This window comes from Marmota marmota, unplaced genomic scaffold (assembly GCF_001458135.2).
Source record: "Marmota marmota marmota unplaced genomic scaffold, marMar, whole genome shotgun sequence".
NCBI lineage: Eukaryota > Metazoa > Chordata > Mammalia > Rodentia > Sciuridae > Marmota > Marmota marmota.
Genome location: NW_026000005.1, coordinates 21,700,088 through 21,725,361, shown reverse-complemented (window position 1 = coordinate 21,725,361; position 25,274 = coordinate 21,700,088). Strand labels below are relative to the sequence as shown.

The 25,274-nt window shown below is 36.1% G+C and overlaps 2 protein-coding genes across 2 annotated transcripts in view; one reads left to right on the top strand and one right to left on the bottom strand.

The window, feature by feature from the left end:
* Sumo1 (small ubiquitin like modifier 1) overlaps positions 1 to 23,309 on the top strand; it is a 24,613-nt gene extending 1,304 nt beyond the window's left edge. The window contains exons 2-5 of the mRNA XM_015481274.2: positions 12,607 to 12,681; positions 14,031 to 14,108; positions 18,009 to 18,080; positions 22,641 to 23,309. Of these exons, the coding sequence (XP_015336760.1) occupies positions 12,607 to 12,681; positions 14,031 to 14,108; positions 18,009 to 18,080; positions 22,641 to 22,709 (294 nt within the window). The 3' untranslated portion in view covers positions 22,710 to 23,309. The remainder of the gene's footprint in view (positions 1 to 12,606; positions 12,682 to 14,030; positions 14,109 to 18,008; positions 18,081 to 22,640) is intronic.
* On the bottom strand, positions 5,802 to 6,692 carry LOC125618180 (iron-sulfur cluster assembly 1 homolog, mitochondrial-like). The gene has a single exon (XM_048808326.1). It carries the CDS (start codon positions 6,402 to 6,404, stop codon positions 6,069 to 6,071), a length of 336 nt encoding a protein of 111 aa, XP_048664283.1. The 5' UTR covers positions 6,405 to 6,692; the 3' UTR covers positions 5,802 to 6,068.
* Positions 23,310 to 25,274: the final 1,965 nt, after the last annotated feature.

Sequence of the window (25,274 nt, the reverse complement as noted above, 5' to 3'; positions counted from 1 at the left end):
GGGGCCTTCCCCTGCAGGTCCGCCTGCCGCTCGGCTGGGGCTGGGGATGGAGGCGCGGGGGAGGGGAGCGCGGACTTGGGGAGGGTCGGCCAGTGGGGATTGAGCGGGCGAGGGAGGGGAGCGGGCTCTGGCCGGAGACGCCCGGACCTGCCTCGGTGCTCCGGGAGCTGCCCCGCCCCTCTTCTGTCTCGCTCTTCACCCCCTGTGCCCCAGTACTTCTGGTCGCGGCCTCCCTCAAGTCGTCCCCCTTCTTTCTCCCGGGTCGACCAGGTGCAGAACCCTGCTTCTACCTCCCTGAGAGGATCCCTGGGGAACCTGTCCATCTCCCTCCAGAGGACTGATTGCAGAAACGGGGCCTTAGGCCCCAGTTATGTAACGGGCGAGAAATCCCTGACTGGGAGGCTCTGTGGCCCTGAAAAGCGGCTGGACTCTACTTTCAGATTCTTGGTCCCGGAGGGCGCGGGGCGGCGAGGGAGAAGTTGAATGATATTGCGGGGAACCTGGAAAGGGCTGCTTTGCGTTCGGGTTGCTTCTAGGGCCCAGCCGACGCTGCTCGCCTCGGAGTCCTTTTCCGTGTGGGGGTGCAGAGCTGTCGCCTCTTTTCTGTACTTTCCAATTTCTTACTCGGGATTGGTTCATCGACTCTCCACTTGTAAGAGAGCACTAAGAATAACCAAGAAACAAAACAGTAGAACAGAACTGTTGGAGCAACCAAAAGCTTTTTATCTGAGCATTAACCTGCAGAATATTGATACTTTTGAGGAAAACGATAAGAAAACTTTGTGCTTGTAGAGCAGTTCCAGAACATTTGCAAAACCCTGCCTGTTAATGGCAGAGTGCTTCAGCTCAACGTTGTTCTCAAGACTTTGCTTGGGATTTGCATTCAGTCAGCAGTGATTGATTTTGCCTAAAGTTGTTTTTCCTCAACCTGTTTTAGTTAACTAGGTTTATGGCTAGTTTTTAATTCAGAGTTTTGATCTGGTCCTCGTTATGTTTTTTTTTTTGCTCAGAAGACTTTGAGTTTTAAAAGTATTTTTGACCTTTTACTTGTTTTGTGATAATTATTCAGAAAAATATGTTTAACGCCAAAATGTACTTGAACTTTTAAATTTTACACACTTATTCCTTTGGTTTTTAACTCAGTTTTGTATCACATGGTGAAATCAAGTGAGGTTTTTGTTGATTTGTACTATTACAAAAAATGTACACTTCTGTATTTAAAGCTTAACCATAATCTAGATTAGTTTTGGGTGGATTTACTTAGTGATAATCTAGGTTAATTCCCAAGTTAGTATGGAAATGGTATTATAAGTACCTCTCTAGACAGTTGTTTACTTGGTAACCAGGGAAGAAAGAACAGCTATAAATGCTCAGTTTCATTTTGATGCTCAGAAGTAGCTAGAAAGCATGTTGAAATTTATGATAGCCTGATGAAAGAATAGTATGCAGAAAAGAATAAATTGTAGAATTATTTTTGCTCCAGTTTGAAGTCAGATAATTTAAAAAGGCTGTGAAGAAAGAAATAGAGGACATAGGACGCAAAGAGATTGTTTTCATAGGATCTGTGAGGCCAAAACTATTTTCATATTAATATTAAGACAGTGTGTGTTTGTTTATTGTCTTTCTTATTCTTCCATGGGTGTTAGTGAAGCTGTCTAGAAACTAACTTGACTTGTGATATCACAACAGATTGAAATATGGAAGCATGTAGAATATCCAGCTGTTTTCTATTGAGCCAGACGTTACAGAGATTTGCAAAAATGTGAAAGTGCTACTTTTCTCACTAATTTTGTTTTGGAAAATATTATTAATAAAATGTTATTTGTTAAATAATGGGTTTATTCTTATTTTAAAATGAATTAATAAATATTTTAAACATTTCTCAGTTTCATTATTTAATATCATAAATGTCAATAAATATAATCTTTTTTTTTTTAAAAAAACAATAGTTTTGTGGGTTTCAGAGACCAAAATGTTGGAGAAGTCTTGCTCCAGGCTGATTGACTAGCATCATTAATAATTAGGGCCCAGTACAAGTTCAGTGTTGGGTGCTAAAGATTTAACAAGATATGAAAATGAATCCATACCTTCAAGAATCTTGTGAGAGCAAAAATGTCCATATTACTACTGTGTAATAGGAAAAGTAAGATAACTGAACCACTATCCCCAGAAGACAACCTTAGAATGATGTGGTAGACTTTTGCCTAGCACCACCAAAAAATTTTTTATTTTCTGAGGCAACCCAGAATTTTATTGTTTGGTGCTAAGATAATGAAATAGAATAATAATTTCAGGTTAAAATAAGTGGACATTAGATCCACATAAAACTTAAATTGCTGGGTTCTCCATTGATAAATTAATTTTTTAAAAAAATTTGAGTAAAAACATTTTTATAGTTTTAACAATCCTGTTATCTTCTGGTGGATTTGTGGACCATTATTGTCTGAAACAGGTTCTAAACCTAAGGGCCATAGATTCTGAGGGCTAAAAATCCACTGAGCTGTGTGAAGTGTTTTGTGCATTTTTTTTTTTTTTTTTTTTTAAGGGAGAAAGAGCCCATAGCTCTCATCATGGGTACATGATCTCCTAAAGAGGGTAAGGAACTGTCGTGTAACCAGTGACAGCAATCTGACTGGGATTCTCCTTTTGCCTAATTTCACTTTACAACAAAACCAAGCACTCATATAGAAGCTTAATATCAAACTGTCATTTAATCTGTACAAAACTTCCCTTACTCCTTTCTTATTTTCTAGTTTATTTCTTTTTTCTTTCTATCTTTTTTTTTTTTTTAATGATAATCATCATCAAAAGCATCTTGGGCTGGACATGGTGGCACATGCCTGTGTCCCAGCTGCAAGGCTCTATGCACCTCAGCAAGACATTGTTGCTAAACAAAATATAAAATATAAAAAAAAGGACTGGGGATGTGGCTCAGTGGTTAAGTGCCCCTGGGTTCAATCCCTAGTACCAAAAAAAGCAAAAAAAGAATAAGAAAAAAAAAAAAAAAGCATCATTATCTTGGACCTAAGCTCCTCAATTCAGGTCTGTTAATTGACAGTGCTTCTCTATAACTGAATCACCCCACCCCCACCCCAGAAAGAGATATTGATTAAATGATTTATCTCTAGACGAGTATTTGGAATCTTTATATAATTCTAGTTATCTGTTGCTTCCGAACAAACTACCTCAAAATTTAGTGACTTAAAACAATCTTTTATTTTGATGATTTTAGCTCTGTGGGTTAGATTCATCTCTGCTCCTTGGTGTGTGGGGCCTCAGCTGGGAGGTGTATAAGGCCTAAGATGCCTTCAGGGAGGTAGAGTAGGGTGGAATTCTGCTCTTCACAGAGTGTCATAGCCTCTCTGAGTGGAGCTAGACCCCTGGGTACTCAGATTTATGACAGGTCAAGTGCTTATAAAGAGTGTGTTTCAAGATAACCTGAGTGGAAATAGTAAGGCTTCTGGGACCAGCTTTGGAAGTTACATCTGTATTCTCTTGCTCAGTCAAATCCTTGAGACCAGCCCAGATTCAAGAGAATGACATTTGGACTCAATTTTTCAGTAACAGAATTTGTACTTATCTTTAATACATAAATTGTGTTTTTTTTCTGTCTTGATAGCATTAGCAATGTTCTTTATAGATCCCTGCTAATGTTTACTGATCTTAGCAACTGTAGATGGGGGCTGCAGGAGAACTGGTTGTGTAATAAAATTCATAATTATGTGTATTATATATCATAAAACAGTTAAGCTCTAGCTATTACTCGAGCATGTGATTAGCAGTGGGTACCTTAACCATTTCATGCCCTTGATAGACATGGAGTGCTGCTGGTGGATAATGCAAACATAGATGATTATAATGAAACACTTCAAATAAAATGTTACCTAAATAATAACTAATAGTATTTTGAAAACTGAATGATTGTAATGGTTAGAGTACTCATTAAGGTTAGTTGAGTAGTTCAACTTCAAAATTATAAAGCATTTGTCAGGGCTGGGGATGTGGCTCAAGTGGTAGCGCGCTTCCGCCTGGCATGCGTGCGGCCAAGGTTCAATCCTCAGCACCACATACAAACAAAGATGTTGTGTCCGCCGGAAACTAAAAAATAAATATAAAAAAAAATAAAGTATTTGTCAGATACATTATGAAAGCCATTAGCCCTATAGCAAAATATTAATATTATAACTCTTCTATGTAGTATTACAATTATTTACATTTTAAATATCTTTTTCCATTAATCTGTTTGCTTTTGAAAGTTGGAAATCAGGCTTTATTCATCCCCCTCCCCCAATAATGCCAGTATAGTGAATGGGTACTTCATGTTTTTGAAGGAATAAGTGGTCAGGTACATTCATTAATAAATATTGAATGTTATGTTGTCAGCACTATTTTAGACACTAGATTTGGAAGGTTGCCTCAAACACATGAAGTAGCGGGTATCCTCTCTCTGTTTCTGATTCCTTGGTATTGTTTTGTTATTGAGGAAGCATTGGTTGTCTCAGAATAGGTGTTTTTTTTTTTTTTTTTGGTGGTGGTGCTGGGGATTGAACTCAGGGCCTTGTGCATGCTAGGCAAGCACTCTACCAGATGAGCTATATTCCCATCAAAAACATCAAAATAGTTTTTTTTTAATATGATGTTTTTGCATACTTTATCTATTTCTCTTAACAATAGACCTGGTAACTTTATATCCAAAATTGAATGATTTACTTCTTCCAGGACATTGGAATTGTTATGGATGGTTTTGTCTTGACATCCTCAGCATTCCATTTTGGAATTTCCTGAAATTGTGGAGTTTTTTTTGGATAATTCTGTTACTGTTCTAGTTCTTAAAGTCTTGTAGGAAAGTTCACATGGATTCTATTGTTGAGCAACAGTTTTGCAACTAAAAATTTGTGTATTCTCTAAATATAACTATTTAAAGGTGTGTGTATATATAAAGTATATACATATTGTATGTGTGTATTTATTTGACTTATTTTTTTTGCATTCAGTTGCCTTGTCTGTGCTAATGAGAATCTTGAAGGAAGGAAGGGTGGAGTTCTGTGCTCTGTTCTCAGTATCTAAGGCCAGTTATTTTTAATGGTTTTACTGAAGATTACTATACTTACAGTAAAGTGCACATGCATGTAAGTTTTGCTAAATTTTCACAAATAATACATCTGTGCAATTTGTACCCAGATCAGGAGCCTCTGTCCTAACTTTAAAACATATAGATTAATTTTGTCTGTTTTTGTACTTATAACATTTTATAAATGTATACATACAGGATGTACTTCTGGGTCTAGCTTCTTTTGTTCAATATTGTTTAGAGATTTGTCCATTAACATTTTGTGTAGTTGAGTGTTATTAAATCTTGTTGCTGTATTGCATTGCATTGTGTGACTACCACTTATTTATCCATTCTGCTTTTGAAGCACGTTTAAGTAGTTTTCTAGGATCTGGCCTTTTTTTTTTTTTTTGGACCAGGGATTGAACCCAGGGGCACTTNTTTTTCCTAGTACTGTTGAAGGGTACACAAATGAGGCATTTGACAATTTTGATAAAAATGTAAAAAAAGAGGTCATGCCAATTTGGGTAGAAAAACAATGCACTGCCATGTTACTATCAGTAGTCAAGGACTTCTCACCTCTGAGTTTTGGGAACCACTAATCTGGTTGGGAAAATGCCCATGAGATGCACATTTAAGCCATTTGATACAAATTTAGCAAGCACATACCTATTAACCTGTTTTGTGAATTACTGTCAGGGAGGCAGTATTATTGAAACTGGTTCTAACAGAAAGGAATATGAGAATTAAGTGTAGGGTAGGATTTTTTTCTTTACATAACAATGATCCAAAAAGAGCAATGGCTTCTCATTTTCTGCCCCATATAGAGAATACAAATATCATGTCTTCTGGAATCTAACATACTGGCTTCCATTTTCAAAATGCATCACTTTATTTTCCTCACAAGGTGGCCACATATTATAAACCTTAGGCAAGTGACAGTGACATGATTTCTTCAGCAAGCTCCAAGGTTTCAGCAAGCTTTCCTGGAGTTTACAGCCAGAGGAGTCCTGAGGTTTCAAATATTAAAGCTTTCTCCACAGCCACAAGTTCCTTTGATGTTTGGGTTATTGAAGACAAACTCACTGGATAATTTGTCTTCAACATAGTCCATTTCTGTTCCTAAAAGTGTCAGCTGTGCTTTCTTTTCGATAAACACTCTGACTCCATCTTGAACAACTTCTTCATCAGAATCTCCCTTTGTCTTTGTATATTCCAGAGTGTAAGAAAGGCCATTGCAACCCCTAGTTCGGACACCGACTTTCACACCTACCAGGGTGAGGGCGGCTCCGGTGGGCTGCAGCTTCCTCTTGCTCACAGCCCGGACAGTGGCCCGGACTAACGAGGCCGACATCTTCGCTGTCCCGGCGCCCGGGTGCCTCGGGCCGGAGCTCGGCTACCTCAACCTCTCTCCATGGACACCGCGGGCGCCAAAATTTTGATTTTATGATATTGGGGATTTAGTTCAGGGGCACTCTACCACTGAGTTAACACCCCCAGCTCTTCTTTATTGTATCTTGAGATATGGTCTTGTTAAGATGCTGAGACTGGCTTGAAACTTGTGATTCTCCTGTCTCAGCCTCCTGATTTGCTGGGGTTATAGGTGTGTGCTACTTTGCCTGGTTTAAATTTTGTTTGAGACTACAGGCTTCCTCAGTTGCCCAGGCTGTCCTCAAACTTGTGATCCTGCTGTCTCAGCCTCCTGGGATTATAGACTTGTGCCATCATTCCTAGTAAAGTAAATTATCTCTTATTTGCAACCATGAATATAAAAAACTGAAAATATTTTTGCTTAAACTGTTGATTATATACAGAAGTACGATGTGAGTAAAGTTTTATGGTAAAACCGATAATAGTGCTGTCAGCTTTATTCAGTGAACATTTCAATAATTGCCTTGTATTTCCTGGTATTATAGAGACTATGAAGGTGAAATAGCTTAGATGTTTGTAAATTTGTAAAGAAGACAATGCATATAAACCTGTCATAGAAAACCTATATATTTTTTCCCATACTGGGGATTGAACCTAGGGGTGCTTTAGTGCTGAGCTACATCTCTAGCTCTTTTTATTTTTAAATTTATTTATTTATTTTTTTTGGTACTGAGGATTGAACTCATGGGCACTTTACATTGAGCTACATCCCCAGACCTTTTAATTTTTATTTTGAGTCAGGGTCTTACTAAGTTGTTGAGGCTGACCTCGAACTTGTGATCCTCCTATGTCAGCCTCTTGAGTTGCTGGGATTATAGGCATTTGCCATTGTGCCTGGCTTTATTTATTTGTTTTTTGGTACTGGGGATTGAACCTGGGGTGCTTTACCACTGATCCACATCCCCAGCCCTTTTTATTTTTTAGTTTGAGATAAGAGTCTTGCTAAGTTGCTTAGGGTCTCACTAAGTTGCTAAGGTTGATTTTCAATTTGTAATCCTCTGCTTCTGAAGTAACCCTCCCAAGTGACCATCCTAAGTAACCATCCTGAGTCTTTGGGATTACATGTGTGCGCCTTTGTGCCCAGCTTTGTTTTTTATTTTTGAGACCAGGTCTTGCTAAGTTATTTAGACTAGCCTTGAAATTGCAGTTCTCCTGTCTGAGGTTCTGGGTTGCTGGGATTACAGGCATGCACCACTATGCCTCACTTGAAAACATTAATTTGTTGAATATCTTCAGAGTAATGGCTCTATCCTTGACTAGAAATATAAAGGACATACTAATAAGGAACTCAAATCTTAGATATGCAAACACATGGTTATAATAGATAAAGTAAGTAGTATGTGAGCATTTAAGAGGGTAATGGGGAAATCATTTTTGTAGAAAGTGATGTCTGAGTGGTCTTGAAAGGGGAGTAGCATGAGAAAGTACATTCCAAGTAGAGGAGATCAACATGTGCAGAGATAATTGAGATAAGGTAGAGAGGATGCCATGTTCAAGGAACTGTTACAGTTTATTATGACTGTAGGATAGGCTATACTAGCAGAGAGAGGTAAATTGGATTGTGAGGCAGGGACTAGCACATAAATGACAGTGTTATATCAGCAAAGGAGTTTGAATTTAATCCTGAAAAAAAAAATTTTTTTTTGAGGTACTAGGGATTGAACTCAGAGGACCACTGAGCAACATCCCCAACCCTTTTTTATATTTTATTAGAGACAGGGTCTCACTGAGCTGCTTAGGGTCTCGCTAAGTTGCTAAGGCTGCCTTTGAACTCGCAATCCTCATGCTTCAGACGTCTGAGCCTCTGGGATTACAGGTGTGTGCCACCGCACCTGGCTTCATCCTGAAGATTTTAAGCAGATCAAATTGCATTTTAGAGAGATGGCTCTTGTAGCAGTTTGGAGATTTAATTGGAGGGAGCAAGACTGGGGGTGTCTGTAAATGCTGTTCTAGTAGCATTATTGATCAGTGAATACCTGAACTAAGGCTATAGTAGAATGGAGAGAATTAGAGGAGCTCAAGAGCCAGCAAGCATTATCAGAATGATGAGGTATGAAGTTTAAGAGGGGAAGAGTAGCCAAGGATGATTCCAAGTTTCTATAGGCAAGTTTCTATGGGCGGCTGAGTGTATGGTAACCACTTATTGTAATTGGGAATCCTAGAGGAGTTGTAATTTTTTTTGTTTTGGTGCTGGGCATCAAACACGGGGCCTTGTACATACTAAACCTGAGTTCTGCTACTGAGCTACCTACACTCTCAGCCCTATAGTTTGGTTTTTAGAAAGAGGATTTAAAGCTAATAGAGAAGTTAGAGATAATAGGTTTAGTTTTGGACACTTTCGTGGCAAGGTACCTGAGGGACATCCAACAACAGATGTTCAGGTACTTTGATTAAAAAAAGAGTCAAACTCAGTAAAGTTGTCAGGTTGGAAAGAATGATTGTGAGTCATTAGTATCTAAGAGATTGTTGAAATCATGGGTCATCCAGGGAGGCAAAGAAAAAAGCAGAGGTTTGAAGGTCAGTGATGCAAAGGAAGTGGCTGAAATGAGAAAATGGAATCTTGAAAACCAGAGTTTCCAAGGAAGAAGTCACCAGCATCTGTGTTTTCTAGAGTTAAAGATGAGACTTGAAAGTGTTGGATTTACAGTAAGTAAGGTGTCTAGCTGGTAGCCATTGGTAAGGGCAATGTTGAGCAGGATGGTAAAGCATAAACCAAATTACGGTAGGTTGAGAGTGAGAATGGAATAGGAAATCTTAGTACTCTTGTGAGAGGTTTGACTATTGAGAAAAGATAAGGACAACAACTAGATAAGTCAGGTCAAGAGGGGAGTAGTTGAATAAATACTGTAGAAAATATGAACAAATTGAAAATAGGAACATTAAAGGAAAAGAATGGTTGGGAGGATGCTATGGTTCCTAGAAGAGGGTTTTTTTTTTTTTTTGGTTGTTGTTTTGGGGTGGTACTGGTTATTGTACGCTTAACACTGAGTTATATCCCCATCCCTTTTTATTGTTTTTTTTTTTAAATTTTGAGACAGAATCTAGTTTAGTTGCCTAGGCTCACCTCAAACTTGCGATGCTCCTACCTTAGTCTGCCAAATTATTGAGATTACTGGTGTGTTCCATTGTGCCTGACTATAAGAGGGTTTTTTTGTTTTTTATTTTTTTACGATGAACTTCAGCTTATGTGTGGAGTAGAGTAGACTTTTCTCTCTTGAGATGATTTCAGGAAAGGCTGAGAGAGGGGGTGTGTGTGTGTATGTATGTGTTCGAAATAAAAAAAAACTGGGGCCATAAAGGACGGAAGATTGAATATTGCTGATGGACAACTAGTCCAATTTATCAGAATCTTTAGGTTTATAAATGAATGGTGAGGGAAAAATAAGAGTTGAACTTGGTAATGGAAATATTGAATGCTGTGCTGTAGGATTTGGTTCTTTCAGACCTTAAAGTACTGGAAGCCATCTTTATTTATTTATTTTTTTAGAAGTAGTTGGACACAAACCTTTATTTTATTTACTTATTTTTATGTGATGCTGAGGATCGAACCCAAGGCCTCTCAAGTGCTAGACGAGCACTCTACCACTGAGCCATAATCCCAGCCCCCCATTTATGCTTTTGATCTTAGTAGTTATAGAATCAGAGAAGCTGTGTTTTAGAAGGAGAGTTCTGAAGTACTGTGGATGGTGGATTGGAGGAGGGGAAAAATTCTTTTTCTTCTGAGTAACCTCTTAGTTACCCTCCAGAAACGCTGGAGCGGAATCACTCCTATTGTGCTGATGTATTGCTGCTAGGGGAGGTGCCCTGTCCTCCTTTTTGTTAATTTAAACAAAGCTGTTTCCACCCCCTCTCCTTCCAGTTAAAGAGGACTTCAAGGCTTGGGTACTTTTTATTGCCCTTCACTGCAATAAATAATAAGCTATCTTTGCCCTCTAGATACTTAAAGGCAGAAGCAACTGTTTATTAAGAATATAAGTCATAGAAATGCGGTGAGATGGTATTTGAAGACTCGGTCTTCTGGTTTCAGGTGAAATACTGTCTCTCTAAAGAAGGTTAAGATTGATCACTACTGTAATATTAATAGCCAGCAAATGTTGAAAGCACTGCCTAATGAAAAACCAGCAAGGATTCATACTAATGAATCAATTCAGTTATCTAAGCATTTCCCTAGACTACCTCAAGTAAAAATCTACGTCTAGTTTAATACGTTCTCTTAATATTTGAGTGTTAAGGAATTTGTTAAAGTTACTGGCGTGAAATACATAGGTAATGATTCTGTGATTTTTTTTTTTTTAACTTGCAGGATACAATATGGTTAGTTATATTGTTACTGAGTATGGGTTAACTCTTTGAAATTAGTATGAATGATAGAAGAGTATATATTAAATAAGTGGATAATTTGGTGGCCTAACTAAGGTATAGCACATAGGATACTCCTTTAATAAAAATGATTTACTTATTTTTTTATAATTTGTCAATGGACTTTATTTATTTATATGGGTGCCGAGAATCGAACCCAGTGCCTCACACATGCTAGGCAAGCACTCTTCCATTGAGCCACAATCCCAGCCTGGCTTACTTATTTTTGAGATGCATTTTGATAAAGTTGTTTTGCTAATTTATTCTGTTAACTTCATTTTCTTTTCAGTTTCCTTTTATGTGAAATTATTTTGTAATCCTCTGTTCTTGTCTTCCTATGGGTCTCTTTTTTGTTGTTTTTCTACTTATTCTGTTTGTGTGGTTTTTTTCCCCCAGTTCCAGTTCAGTTCTCCTAAATTTTGTTTTCCTTCAAACCTTTTCTTCTAAACTTGTATTATAATGCTTCAGATAGTTTATTTTTTATTTTTTTTAAGAGAGAATTTTATTATTTATTATTATTATTATTATTATTTTTTTAGTTTTCGGCAGACACAACATCTTTGTTTGTATGTGGTGCTGAGGATCGAACCCAGGCTGCACGCATGCCAGGCGAGCACGCTACCGCTTGAGCCACATCCCCAGCCCTTGCTTCAGATAGTTTAAACTAATAGATGACATAAAATTGATTTCTTGGCTCTATATTAGGCTAGTACTTTCCTATTTGACTTTCCTTTGGTAGTAAACACCTCAGGATAGGCTGTGAGAAGATTATCTTGGATTCATAATGTTTGGAGGAGAATTCAGAATTCATGGAGAAGAAGCTGGGCACAGTGGCACTTGTGTAATTCCAGCTACTTGGGAGGTTGAGGCAGGCAAATTGAAAGTTTAAGACCAGTGTGAGCAACTTTGTGAGACTACTGTGTCAAAATAAAAAGGGTTGGGATGTAGCTCAGTGGTGTGGTGCTCTTGGGTTCGGTTCCATTCCTAAAACAGGTGTGGGGAGATCTGTGGAGGATGACCTGGCATGGTGGCAAACTGCTGTAATGCCAGTGACTTGGAAGACTGAGGCAGGAGGAATACAAGTTTGAGGGCAGCCCAGGCAATTTAACAAGACCCTGTCCAAAAATAAAAAGGGATAGGGATGTAGTTTAGTGGTATACAGCTTGCCTAACAGGCTCAAGGGCCTGGGCTTGACCCCCAGTCCCCACCCCTCCATCCCCACAACCACACACATACACATGAAAGAAAGAAAATAGGAAAGAATACATGAATTGAGGATATAGGTCACTAGTAGAGCTTGCCTATCATGTGCTATGACCACAAAAAACTAAAAAAAATAAAATAAAATTTTGCTGAGGATTCACTTCCTCTAGTTTCCAAATGGTTTCTCTACCCAGCAAATCAGTATGACCTGGTAATTTGTTAGAAATATATTCATTCTTATTTCCACTCCAGAATAGAAAGTATGATGGGGCCCAGCTGTTTGTTTTAACAAGTCCTCCAGATGATTTTGATGCATGGTAAAGTTATATCCCATACTGTGGTATACACTCAAAGAAAGAGACCTCTTGCTTGATTTGTAGTGAACCAGTGTTTGGGAGAATAATTGACTTAGGACCCTTTTTGCTTGCCTGGCAGAGAAAATAAATGTTCTTTGTATGCTCATGTATAGATTTTGTACCCTGAGGGAAAGGAATGGATACTCATAAATGAGTAATTGAAATTGCATGTAAGAGCTTTTATTTTGAAATTTACTTTTCTTTCAGGAGGCAAAACCTTCAACTGAGGATTTGGGGGATAAGAAAGAAGGAGAATACATTAAACTCAAAGTAATTGGACAGGTGAGTTTCATTATTTTTCTCCTTTGACTCTCTCTTCCAACATGTATGTAATTTCTCTCACAGGAAAAATAAAGGTTTAAGTAAGGCACATTTATTTAAAAATGGCATTTTCATTTACTGTACATGCATCTTTTGGAGGTAGAAGAAGCAGATACTGTATTTTAAAATTATTTTGCTAGGCAGGTTTAGACTACCTTATGTGTTAGTCAGCTTTTTGTTGTTGTGAACAAAATACTTGACAAGGACAAGTAAGAAGGTTTATTTTGGCTCCCATTTCAGACGTTCAGTCCAGGGTCACTGACTCTATTGCTCTGGGCCCAAGGTGAGGCAGAACATCGTGGTAGAACATCAGGGCATGGTGGATGAGCACTTCTCTCATCTCAGCCAGGAAATGGAGATAAAGGGACTGGGACCACAGGGCAGATGAACCCTTACAGTGTACACTCCTAGTGACCTTAGGAATGGACCCATTAGATTGATTACAGCTCTGACAGTCCAAACATTTAACCTCCAAGTATCCTTGCACTAACATAGACAGGAGCTTTTGGGGGGACGCCTCATATTTTAATTTCTCCAAATGGAAATTTACTGTTGACTCTTATGCTTCAGGGGCAAATACAATGAATATCATTAAATGGTAATTCTAGGGCTACCCTTAAACAAAAGAACCTGTCAGCCCTTTTCCTAATCCCACCTCCACACTTTGGCCTCTTCCGGCACCTCATTTCCTTGGACTCTAGTCTGCATCTTATTGATTCTTTCTGAGGTGTTAGTTATGGTAAGCTGAAAACTGTTGGAGGATGAATATTCATAGTTTCTCCATAGTTACTTTTTCTTCTTTAAAGGACAAAAGACAGAATTGGTGGCATTGTGGAGTCTTCTGATCAGATTGTACCAGTTCCCCCACTTGTTTGGGAGATTATCAATCTCTAAATTTTGTGTCAGTGTGATAGGTAAAACATTTTTGTTATTTCTCCATTTTCCTAATTATCAGTCAGGTATAATTTTTTTTTGTCTTCTATGTTTTTGTTCTTATTGTGTATTCATAGACGTGCATTTATGAAGGAACACATTCTTCCATGTACATACTTATATTGATCATTTTAACACCTAAGACAGATATCTTTGTTTTATTAAGTTTCTTTTGTAATGGATATAAAACACCTTTGAGGATGATTCCAGTATTTTATAAAACCTTTTAGGAATGCTAAGAAGAATATCTTGGTGGAAAAAAATAAAGATGATTGGTTTATGTTTCTATTTATATTACATGTATAATTAAATAATTTGGTTCAAACAAGTAAATAGTTTATAAAAAGAGGGTAATTGTTTTTCTTTTATCTTCATAGGATAGCAGTGAGATTCACTTCAAAGTGAAAATGACAACACATCTCAAGAAACTCAAAGAATCATACTGTCAAAGACAGGTTTGTAAATTATGGTATTGACTACAATGGTTTGCCCTATTTTTTTTTTTTTTAAACTAAAGGTTGTCAAAAGACAAAATGATCTGTTTTATTATTGTCACCTTAGGAACTCAAGGAAAGCACTCTAATGTTATCATACTCTGTTTAATTTCCTTTTTCCTCTTGTGGCCTATTTTTAAAAGTTTGAATTCATAAGATGCCAACTCGTTTGAAAACTTAACTCTGTTGTAAAGATATATCAAGTGAATGCTTCTATCTTGATGGCTTACTAGTTATATAACAAGAAAGGCAAGTAATTTTTGGTGATTTCTATGACATTGCTCTGTGCTTCTAATCATCAATGTTTAGCTAAATGTTAAATTTAAGTAATAATATTATTAGTATATTATCTTTTTACATAGGACTAACATTACTATATGCTGCTGATTCCATCCATATTTTCAACACCAAGGAATTTTCTTTTTAAAAGAAAACCTGGGGGGGAGCTGGGGTTGTGGCTCAGTGATAGAGTGCTCGCCTCACACGTGAGAGACCCTGGGTTCAATCCTCATCACCACATAAAAATAAATAAACAAAGGTATTGTGTCAATGTATGACTAAAAAAATATTTAAAAAAAAAAAAAAAAAAAAAAAAAAAACCNTTGTGTCAATGTATGACTAAAAAAATATTTAAAAAAAAAAAAAAAAAAAGAAAGAAAACCTGGGGTCTGAGGATGTTACGCAGCGGTAGAGCACTTGCCTACCATGTGTGAAGTTCTGTGTTTGACCCCAGCACTGCAAACAAAACAAATAAAAAATCTGCATGAAAGTCTACTCAATTTATTAATACCAAATCCTCATGGATTTTGGTTTTCATGAATTACATCATTAGAACAATAACTTAATTCCTTTAACCTACCTGATTCATATTTGGGCTATGCCACTGCTTTTGCCTTCATTAGTAAAGGATATTATAGTAACACCTCACAAAGATAAATTGAGATAGCCTACAAAAAGTCCTTAACACGATGCCTAAAAATGCTTAATAAATGTTATTTATTATTATCCTTGTTAGTAAAATAGTTTTTAGTAAATATAGTTGAAATTAAATAGGAGATAACTAAGCTTTACTTCTAAATGAAATTATGATTTAAAATAATTTACAAGAAATATGTTTAATCAGTGTCTTAAGTTGAATTTTAAAAAATATTTAATTGTATTACATGATATCAATTCAGGTATTGTAGGGCTTTTTTTTTGAGGTACTAGAAATAGAACCCAGGCATGCTTTACCACTGAACCACATCATCCCCAGCCCTTTTTTATTTTTGGTTTTGAGATAGGGTCTTTCTATGATGCTGACTGAGGCTGGCTTGACACTTGTGATCCTACTGCCTCAGCCTCCCAAGTTATTGGGATTACAGGCATGCGCCACTGCATCTGGCTGTAGAGCGCTTTCTTAATTTAAATATTTGTGTATTTTTCTGATACTGAGAATTAAAGCCAAGGCTTTGCACATGCTAGGCAAGCGTTGTGCCCCTGAGCTACATAGTCTGTAGGTTTTTTTTTTTTTTTTTTTTGGTGTGTGCAGTACTGAAGATTGAAGCCACGGGCACAATACCACTAAGCTACATTCTCAGCTTCTTTTATTACTTTTACTTTGAGATAGGGTCCCTCTAAATTGTTGAGATTGGCCTTGAATTTGTGATCCTCCTGCCTCAACCTCTTTTAGCTGGGATTGCAGGCATGTGCCATAGTGCCTGGATCACCTTGTAGGTTTTTCTTTAGAAGGTTTACTTTAAACAATTAAAATTTTTAATTTAGATAGAATTTTTGTATCAGAAGTCAGAGACTAGTTGTTAAGATTAGTAAAACAGCCGGGTGCAGTGGTGTATGCCTGTACTCCCAGCAGCTTGGAAGGCTAAGGCAAAAGGATCCTGAGTTCAACACCAGCCTCAGCAAAGGCAAGGTGCTCTAAGCAACTCAGACCCTGACTCTAAATAAAATAGAAAATAGGGCTGGGGATGTGGCTCTGTGTTCAATCCCCACTATCCCTTTGCCCCTACAAAAAAATAAAAACAGTAAAACAATATATACCATTGTATCTCTTGTTATAGCTTTTAATTAGTAAGTTCAGTAAAATTTTATTAATTGGGTCCCAACTAATTTACATTTGTAATAATTTTGATGTGAGCTAAAACTGAGGTAGAATTTACTCATATTTATTGAATAATCATGTACATGATACTATAAGTACCTAAGAAAAATGTATTTAATCTTTGTAACAATTGAAGATAATTCATATAGTTTCTTTTACCTCATCTATAGGGAATTGATTTTTGAGGAAAAACAGTGCAAAGTAAAGAGGTAAACCAAAGCTTAAGTGAAAACTAAAAATTGACCCCAAAGTTCAAGGTACTAGGTTTTGGGAGAAAATTATAACATTAGTAGGATCTTTGCCAAGCTTCAGAGTAACTTTACAGTCTTTAGAAAAGCTTTTTATACTTAGTTATAGACACTTGGTAATTTTTCCCTTAGCTTAATGGTATACAAGAAACAGGAAATTGCATTTATCTGAACTGTGCAACACTTACCTGTGAGTGCAAAGTCATAAACTTCTTTTTTCTTTTTCTTTCTTTTTGGCATCACTGGGGATTGAACCCAGCAGTGCTCTACCACTCGTACTTTTTATTTTTTAAAATAAGGTCTTGCTAAGTTGCCAAGCCTGGTCTCAAACTTTTAATCCCCTTACCTCAACTTCCTGAGTCACTGGGATTACAGACATGTGCCACTGTGTCCAACCTGTAAATTTATTATTTATTGAATTATTTTATCATTTTTCTTTTATAGATTGGTGGTTTCTACAGAAACTTTTTTTTGGGGGGGAGGGGAAATGCTGTCGGTTGAACACAGAGCTTTTCACATTACTGGGCACACACTCTGTCACTGAGCTATATATAATCCCAAAGCCCTGTAGGAACTTTTTTGATTCTATTATAAGGTAATTTAAAGAAAAATTCTGTGAATCAAAGAATATTCTGCTTTTGTCACCCACTTTATTATTTTATGTAACCTTGGAAGGAATTTAAATCAAATGAAAGGTAAGTTTTCATGGTCTCATATACTTTTGTAATAGTGCATGTTAACAAATAGTTTTAATTTCTTTGGGTATTTTGGGATAGTGTTTAAATACCCACAGTGAAAATCTTAATATTAGATATTGAGCAAAACTGTCGTAATAGTTTTGAACTAACTAAAAGATTCTTGATTTGTATTTACTTTCAGTTACTTCCCTTTAAATGAGACACCTCTCCCCTTTTAGCTATTACTGTTCAGTAAGTGATCAGAAAAAAATATATAATCAATATGTTTTATGATATTTGAAGTGCCATCTATGCCATTGTAGGTTCTTCTTAGCTTATCTGGCTGGCTAGCTGTTGTGCTCTTGATAAATTCCTATGATTTAATCTATTTAAAACCAAGTTTGCTTGTATTGTTGGAAGCTGTTGAGGATCTCATCTAATTTCTGATTTTGATTTATGCTAGCTCATGGGTTTTAAGGGGAAAATGAATAGAATAGTGGTCAAGAGCACAGACTTAGAAGATTTAGGCTAAAGTTCCTAGCAGACAATGTTTTCTCCAAGCCTTAAGTTTTCCTAGTTATAAAATGAATATGAAGAACATTTTTGATTATGTGTATAAAGTATTTGGTATAGGAATAGACTAGCAGATAGTTGGTACTCAGTGTATGGTATTATGATTGAATTAGCTGTGTAGTTTTAAATTCTGTTGTAGCTTATTTAAGGCTTTCATACTTGCTTTTTGTGGATCAAAGTTCGTATTATTTCTTCTGAGGTTTGTTTGTGTATATGTACATATATATACTTTTTCCTTTTTTTTTTTTTTTTTTAACCTTTTTAGGGAGTTCCAATGAATTCACTCAGGTTTCTCTTTGAAGGTCAGAGAATTGCTGATAATCATACTCCAAAAGAAGTGAGTATAATTTCTTTTTTTTAATTAAAAAAAATTTTTGTAGTTGGGATGAACATCATGCCTTTATTTTGTTTATTTTTATGTGATGCTAAGGCTCGAACCCAGTGCTTTACCCATTGCTAGGCAAGAACTCTTTCACTGAGCTACGAGTATAATTTCTTCCTCAATTAAAAATTAAAAAGTTTTTTGAATGATTTGGTATACTGGTATTAAATTGTTCTTTTCTTAAGTATCCTCCAATTTAAGTGGTATATCATTTGTCAGAGAGGAAAAATAATCTTTTGGGTGCCAATAAAGGAACTAGGCACTTTCAGGTACATGCCTGAAATTCTAGGCTGAGGCAGGAGGATCACAAGTCCAAAGCTAGCATGGGCAACTTGGCTAGATTCTATCTCAAAATAAAAAATTAAAGAGGATAGTGCTGGAGATATAGCTCAGTATAGTGCTTGCCTCACATGCACAAGACCCTGGGTTCAATCCCCAGCACCACAAAAAAAAAAAGGAGGATAAAGCTCAGTGTTAGATTACCCCCTGTGTCACCTATCCCCACCATCCCCAACATATACACACAAAGAAAAGTCAATAAAGGTAGGTAGCATCAGGGATTGAATACTGAAATTATCATAAGGCATTATTAAAACTTTTGAAGATGGATAAATATTCCTCTAATTTGGCAGATTGCTGATACTCATTTATGGTGAGGCTAACCTTAAAAGTTGGATTCTGATATTTGACTCATTTTAAGATTGGTTGACTCTGTTTTCTTGTTTTATGTGTGTTTTTTTTTGCTTCTGTGTTTTCATTTAGTTGTTCTATTGTATGGACTATTTCATTTGCTTATATATTCCACTCCCCTCAAATAGGTATCTCAAAGTAAAGTGTGCATTTGAATCTATGTATATATGTTTATCTCCCTCTTCATATACAAAATAACATTTCTGATATTTCTGATGGTAGGAATGATGTATCATTACTATTAATTTTTACTTTTAAACTATTTCAAACTTATAGAATTGTGAGATAGTGTATGTAATACAGTGCTACTGAATACCCTTCCCTATATCATCAGTTATGTTACATTGTGCTGTGTCTACTTTGTCACTTTCTGTATATACATATTATTGTTGACCCACTTGAGATTAAGTTACAGATACCATAGCCCTACCCCTAAATATTATCTCTTTTCTTGTTTTTATTTATTGGAACTGGAAATTAAACCCAGGTGTACCCTACCATTGAGATACGTCCCTGGCCCTTTTTTAAAATTTATTTTCATTTGAGACAGGGTCTTGCTGAATTGCCCAGGCTAGCCTTGAACTTGAGATCCTTCTGTCTCAGCCTTACCATGCCGGGTTGTTAATCTCTTAAGAGCCATCATTCACTTATTAAATTTAGGAGATTTGACATTGATATAGTATTTTTATTGACTCTACAGTTAAAGTAGTCAGATTTGTCTTTTTTCCTAGTAAGGTCTTTTTATGGTCATATTTTTATCAGATTCATTCAGGACATGCATTCTAACTGGTCAGCATACCTCTATAACTTTCTTTAATCTGAAATATTTTCTCATTTTTCTTTTCCTTTCTATTTTTTGTCACACTAACAATTTTTAAAAAGTTTAGACCATCTTCCCTTTTTAGAAAGTCCTTCAATTTGAGTTTGTCTAGAGTTTCTTCTTGATTAGATATAGTTTTGCCTTTTTGGTGGGAATGTCACACAGAGTAAAGCTGTATATTCCTGAGTGTATCACATCAGGAGATATGTGATGTCTGTACAATTATAGATAATGTTAACTTTGATCACTTGGCTAAAGTGATAACTGCCAGATTTATCTACTATAAAGTTATTTTTTCCTTGTAATTAATAAGTAATCTGGGGAGATGCTTTGTAACTTTGTGAATAGCCTTTAGCTATTGGTAAGTGGGAGTTTCTCTAGTTTAACACAGGAATACTTGTGTCCTTTTTGAAATTTCTTCTTTTTGGTTTTTATATATATATATGGAAGAATTTTCAACTTACAGAAGAGTTGCAAGAGCCAGGTACAGTGGTATATACCTGTAAGCCCAGCTACTGGCAGGAGGATCATAAGTTCAAGGCCAGCCTCAGAAGTTTAGTGAAAAACCTGTCCCAGAATAAAATTTTAAAAAGGCTGGGAATGTAATTCAGAGGTAGGGGGGCTCCTGGGCTCAATCCTCAGTACCTGTGTGGGGTGGAGGTTAGGGAGGAGGAAAAAAGAAAAGTTGCAAGAATAGTACATAAAATTCATATATATACTCTCTACCTAGATTCATGTATTTTTAACATTTTTTGACTTGTGTTTCATCTTTCTCTCTCCCTTTTTGTATATGTGTGGATCCAGATGTGCATGTTTATTTTTCACCTTCCCATCACTAAACCATTTGGGAGTAGTGTGTACACCATGGCCATTTGCTTCTTAAAATTTCAGTTTGTTTATTAAGAAAAAGTGTATTATTTTATATAACCATAGTACTATTAATCAAATTTAGGAAATTTAAGCTTAAGAATATTTTTTATCTACAACCCAGTTTGCCATTTATCCCAGTTATGTTTTATAACAAAATTTTCGCCTGTGATAGGATCCAGTTCAGTACCAGCTATTTTATTTAGGTGTCCCTTTTAATCTTTTAATTTGGAACAGTTCTTAGTCTTTTTGGTCTTTTCATACGTTGAGGGATGCCCCTCGCCCCAGTACTGGCAGTTGAACTGGCATTTTGCATAGATAGGCAATCTGTCACTGATCTATATCCCCAACCTTTTAAAATTTTTATTTTGAGACAGGGTCTCCCTAAATTGCCCAGACTTCTTATACTTGAAGTCCTCAAAGCCCTAGCCTCCTGGGTTTTTTTTTGGTGGTGCTGGGGATTGAACCCAGGGCCTTGTGCATGCGAGACAAGCACTCTACTAACTGAGCTATATCCCCAGACCCTAAGTAGCTGGTATTATAGGCATGCACCACCACACATGGTTCATACATTGACATTTTTGGAGACTACACAGCAGTTATTTTGTAGACAACCCTTCACTTTGGGTTTGTTTGTTTCCTCATGCTTAGATCCCAGGCAGTGTAATTTTGACTGGAATATTATATAATGATTACATGTATTTTTATCTAAAGTACATGAAGCTCCTTATTGATGATGTTAACTCCCTCTGCCCCCAGTACTAGAGATTGAACCCAGGGGCACTCTACCACTGAGCTACAATCCCCACTTTCATTTTGAGAGAGGGTCTTGCTAAGTTGACGGCTGGCCTTAAATTTATGATCCTCCTGTCTCAGCTTCTGAGTTGCTGGGATTCTAGGTGTGTAACCTTGGCTTATAAAGGCATTTTGAAGATCCTCTTTTTCCCTGCAAGAATTAAAAATGAATGGGCTGAAAAATCTTGCTTGTAAAATTGGAGACATTAAATAAGTGTTAGATGTCTAGGTAAGCTTTCTGCATTGAGAGTGATCACTATTGAAAAAAATAATAGCTATACACTTGAAGGAACTGTAGGTGACAAGGCAAACCATTTAGAAATAATCCTTAGGCAGTATTTTTCTAACTAAAACCATATATATATATATTCTTTTTTTCCCCCCTTTATTTCTTTTCTTTTAGTACTGGGGATTGAACCCAGAGGTGCTTTACCACTGAGTTGCATTCCCAGCCCTTTTTATTTTAAGGCAGGGTCTTACTCAGTTGCTAAGGCTGTTGTCAAACTTACAGTACTCCTGTCTTAGCCTCCTGAGTTGCTGGGATTACAAGTGGGTGCCACTGTGCCCAGCCTTAAAACCATATATATTTCCAAGTGAAATCAAGTTTTTGGAAGAAGTGAAATTCTACAGTAATTACAGCTAAAAGTGAAATGCTTTTTAGAAAATAAGCCATCAAACTTTATCTAACTATTAAGTACATGTCTTGTTAGATTTAAAGCTTCTTTAACCTGTTAATAACACTTGAGGGTTTTTTTGTTTTAAATATTTATTTTTTAGTTGTAGTTGGACACAATACCTTTATTTATTTGTTTTTATGTGGTACTGAGGATTGAACCCAGGGCCTCACACATGCTAGGCGAGCGCTCTACCACTGAGCCCCAGCCCCACTTGAGTTTTATATAGTAAATAAACTAGGAAGTAAAATTGACTCAGAGCAAAATGAATGACTATATAGACATAGAACCAGAAGTAAAGGTATACCTCTATGTTCTTTAGATTAAGAAACAGGATTTTTTTTTTGAAAATTTTTTAATTTTTAAAATTTTTCGGTACCAGGGATGATTGAACTCAGGGACATTTAACCACTGAGCCACACCTGCAGCCCTTATCTTTTTTAGTACCTTTATTTTTTAATGTGGTCCAGTGCCTCATATGTGGTAGGTGAGCGCTCTGTGATTGAGCCACAACTGCAGCCCCAGGAAACAGGATTCTTAATCTTAGAAAGAGTATAATTAAGTATAGATCATTTTTGTATCTTTTTGCACTTTAAAATAGTGGCCACATAATTGTAGCCAGTTTAAAAATAGTGCTTTAATATTCTACTAACATTTTTCTTTTTACAGCTGGGAATGGAGGAAGAAGATGTGATTGAAGTTTATCAGGAACAAACAGGGGGTCATTCAACGGTTTAGATATTCTTTTATTTTTTTTTCTTTTCCCTCAATCCTTTTTTATTTTTAAAAATAGTTCTTTTGTAATGTGGTGTTCAAATGGAATTGAGAACTGGCACCCATCTCTTTAAAACATCTGGTAATTTGAATTCTAGTGCTCATTATTCATTATTGTTTGTTTTCATTGTGCTGATTTTTTGGTGATCAAACCTCAGCTCCCTTCATATTGCCCTCTCCTTTTAAAAAATTACACGTGTAAACAGAGAGGCCACCTTTTTCAGGACTGTGCATTTTCAGGCTTTTGGTGGTAAATAAGATCGACCAATGTGAGTGTCTATATAATGACTTTCCAGTTGGCCCTGAAGTTCTAGCATGTGACTGCTTCACTCCTGGACTGTGACTTTCAGTGGGAGATGGAAGTTTTTCAGAGAACTGAACTGTGGGAAAATGACCTTTCCTTAACCTGATGCTACTTTTAAAATCTGGGGGTCTGGACCAAAAGAGGAGGAATATCAGCTTTGGAGTCAAGACGAACAGACATGGTGAGAGTAACGACTAACTCCAAAGATGGCTTCACTGAAGAGAAAGCATTTTAAGATTAAAAAAAAAAAAAAAAAAAAAGTCAGAAGATCCCGGAAAAGTTCTAATTTTCATTAGCAGTTAATAAAGTTATTCATGCAGAAGTGTATACAACCGAACACTGCTCCTTTGATTTTATTTGTACTTTTGGCCTGGGATATGGGTTTTAATGGACATTGTCTGTACCAGCTTCATTAAAATAAACAATATTTGTAAAAACCTTACTAATGTTTATTTTATTTTAATTGTATAGGAAAGAAAAAAGAAAATGCCTAAAATAAGGTTTTCTTGCATAATACTGGAAATTATTTGCACATCATACAAATATTTCTTCAGTACTGTATAGTGATGATGTTAATGACTTTGAAGCACTGGAAGTTATTGAAGTGCCTTCTAAATCAAAGATTTAATTAAGGCTAAAATATCTCTTTAAAAACTCAGTGATTTGTTTTTTAAAAATTTGATATTCCTGTATGGTGCATATATATGATAGTTACCCAATCATGTTGAACAAGTGGGCACGCCAAAAGTTCTGAAATTGATTTATATTGATAATTTTAGTGTTCCCTTTAACTCTGCTTAGTTAAGGTTTGGTATATTTTGTTTATATTTTCCTTTTATTTCTTTATATATTAAATCTATAAAACTGTGTGTAAAATTAAAATACCATATTAGTTTGTTCATTTCAGAGTGCCTAACTTCTTTTTTTTAACTCATGAATACAGAATTCAGTATATCTGTGCATACATATAATCCAGTTTCATGTTATCCTAGTGTCATCTGACTACTTAAAAAGAGCAAATAAAACCAATCTTTTATAAACAATCATAGCTTATATACTCTATTCAAGTCACTAGATGAAAAATAGATTGACTTGATATTAAAAATGTTTAATATTTGACCCTAACTGAAAAGTTATTTGTATGTAATTTAGATCTTCCTGGCCTTTATCATTATATTCATTAGTGACTGGAATTAGGCCCGTTTTTAGAGAATCTTTATGAGTTGTTTCTGTCAAGATTGAATAACAGATCTGATTGGCTATTAGAGCCATCCAGAATACATGAGCATTTAATCTTATATATATTTAAAACAAAAAAAAATTTTTGTAGTTGTAGATGGACACAATGCCTTTATTTTTATTTATTTTTATGTGGTGCTGAGGATCAAACCCAGGGCCTCACACATGCGAGGCAAGAGCTCTACCGCTGAGCCCCAGCCTCAGTCCTAATCTTACATTTTAATTTTGTTTGCATTTCTACACATCTGAAGGCTCTCAACGTTTAGATAGTAGAACTTACTTTAAAAGTAATTTTGTTTTTAGTTTATTGGATTCTTCTAAATGCACTGCACTCTGCTGTTCAACTTAAAAATGTGCTTATCTGTTGAAGTAGTGCTGATAAAATAGGTGCTTCACAGTAAGAATCTAATAAGAATATATTTGAAAGGGACTTTGAATCACATTTAGTGTAGCCACATTAGCTGGTGCTTGGCTGTAACATCCTACATGTAAAAGAAGGGAGAAAATAAAGTCAGTAATGATAATTTTCCCCACAAAGGTGTTTTCTTTGAGTGTTAATACTTATGTTCTTGGTTGAATTGTTTGAGATACTCTTACCTGATTGAGTACTTAATATTGAGTGAAGTGATTGTGCACATAGGGTCAACAAGCTTGATAAAAAAATTATATATTTTTTTAGTTTTAGGTGGACACATTATTTTGTTTTTATGTGATGCTAAGGATTGAACCCAGTGCCTCATGCATGCTAGGCGAGCACTCTACCACTGAGCCACAACCCCAGCCCGAGAAAAAATTTAAATGACGTGTTCAAATTCACTGTGATATTATTTAGTATGTTGGCTATTTTCTATAAAACAAGGAGTTGAAGTACACATTAGATCTAAGCAAGTACATAATTTAGCAATATAGAATCCAAATTAACTTCTGGGTTGTAGAGGTGTAATGCATATAGAAAGCAAATACCTGAGCATTAATCAGAAATCAGA

What these genes read in the sequence shown, in the direction of transcription:
- LOC125618180 (XM_048808326.1), bottom strand. Translation starts at nt 6,404, where the DNA reads ATGTCGGCCTCGTTAGTCCGGGCCACTGTCCGGGCTGTGAGCAAGAGG.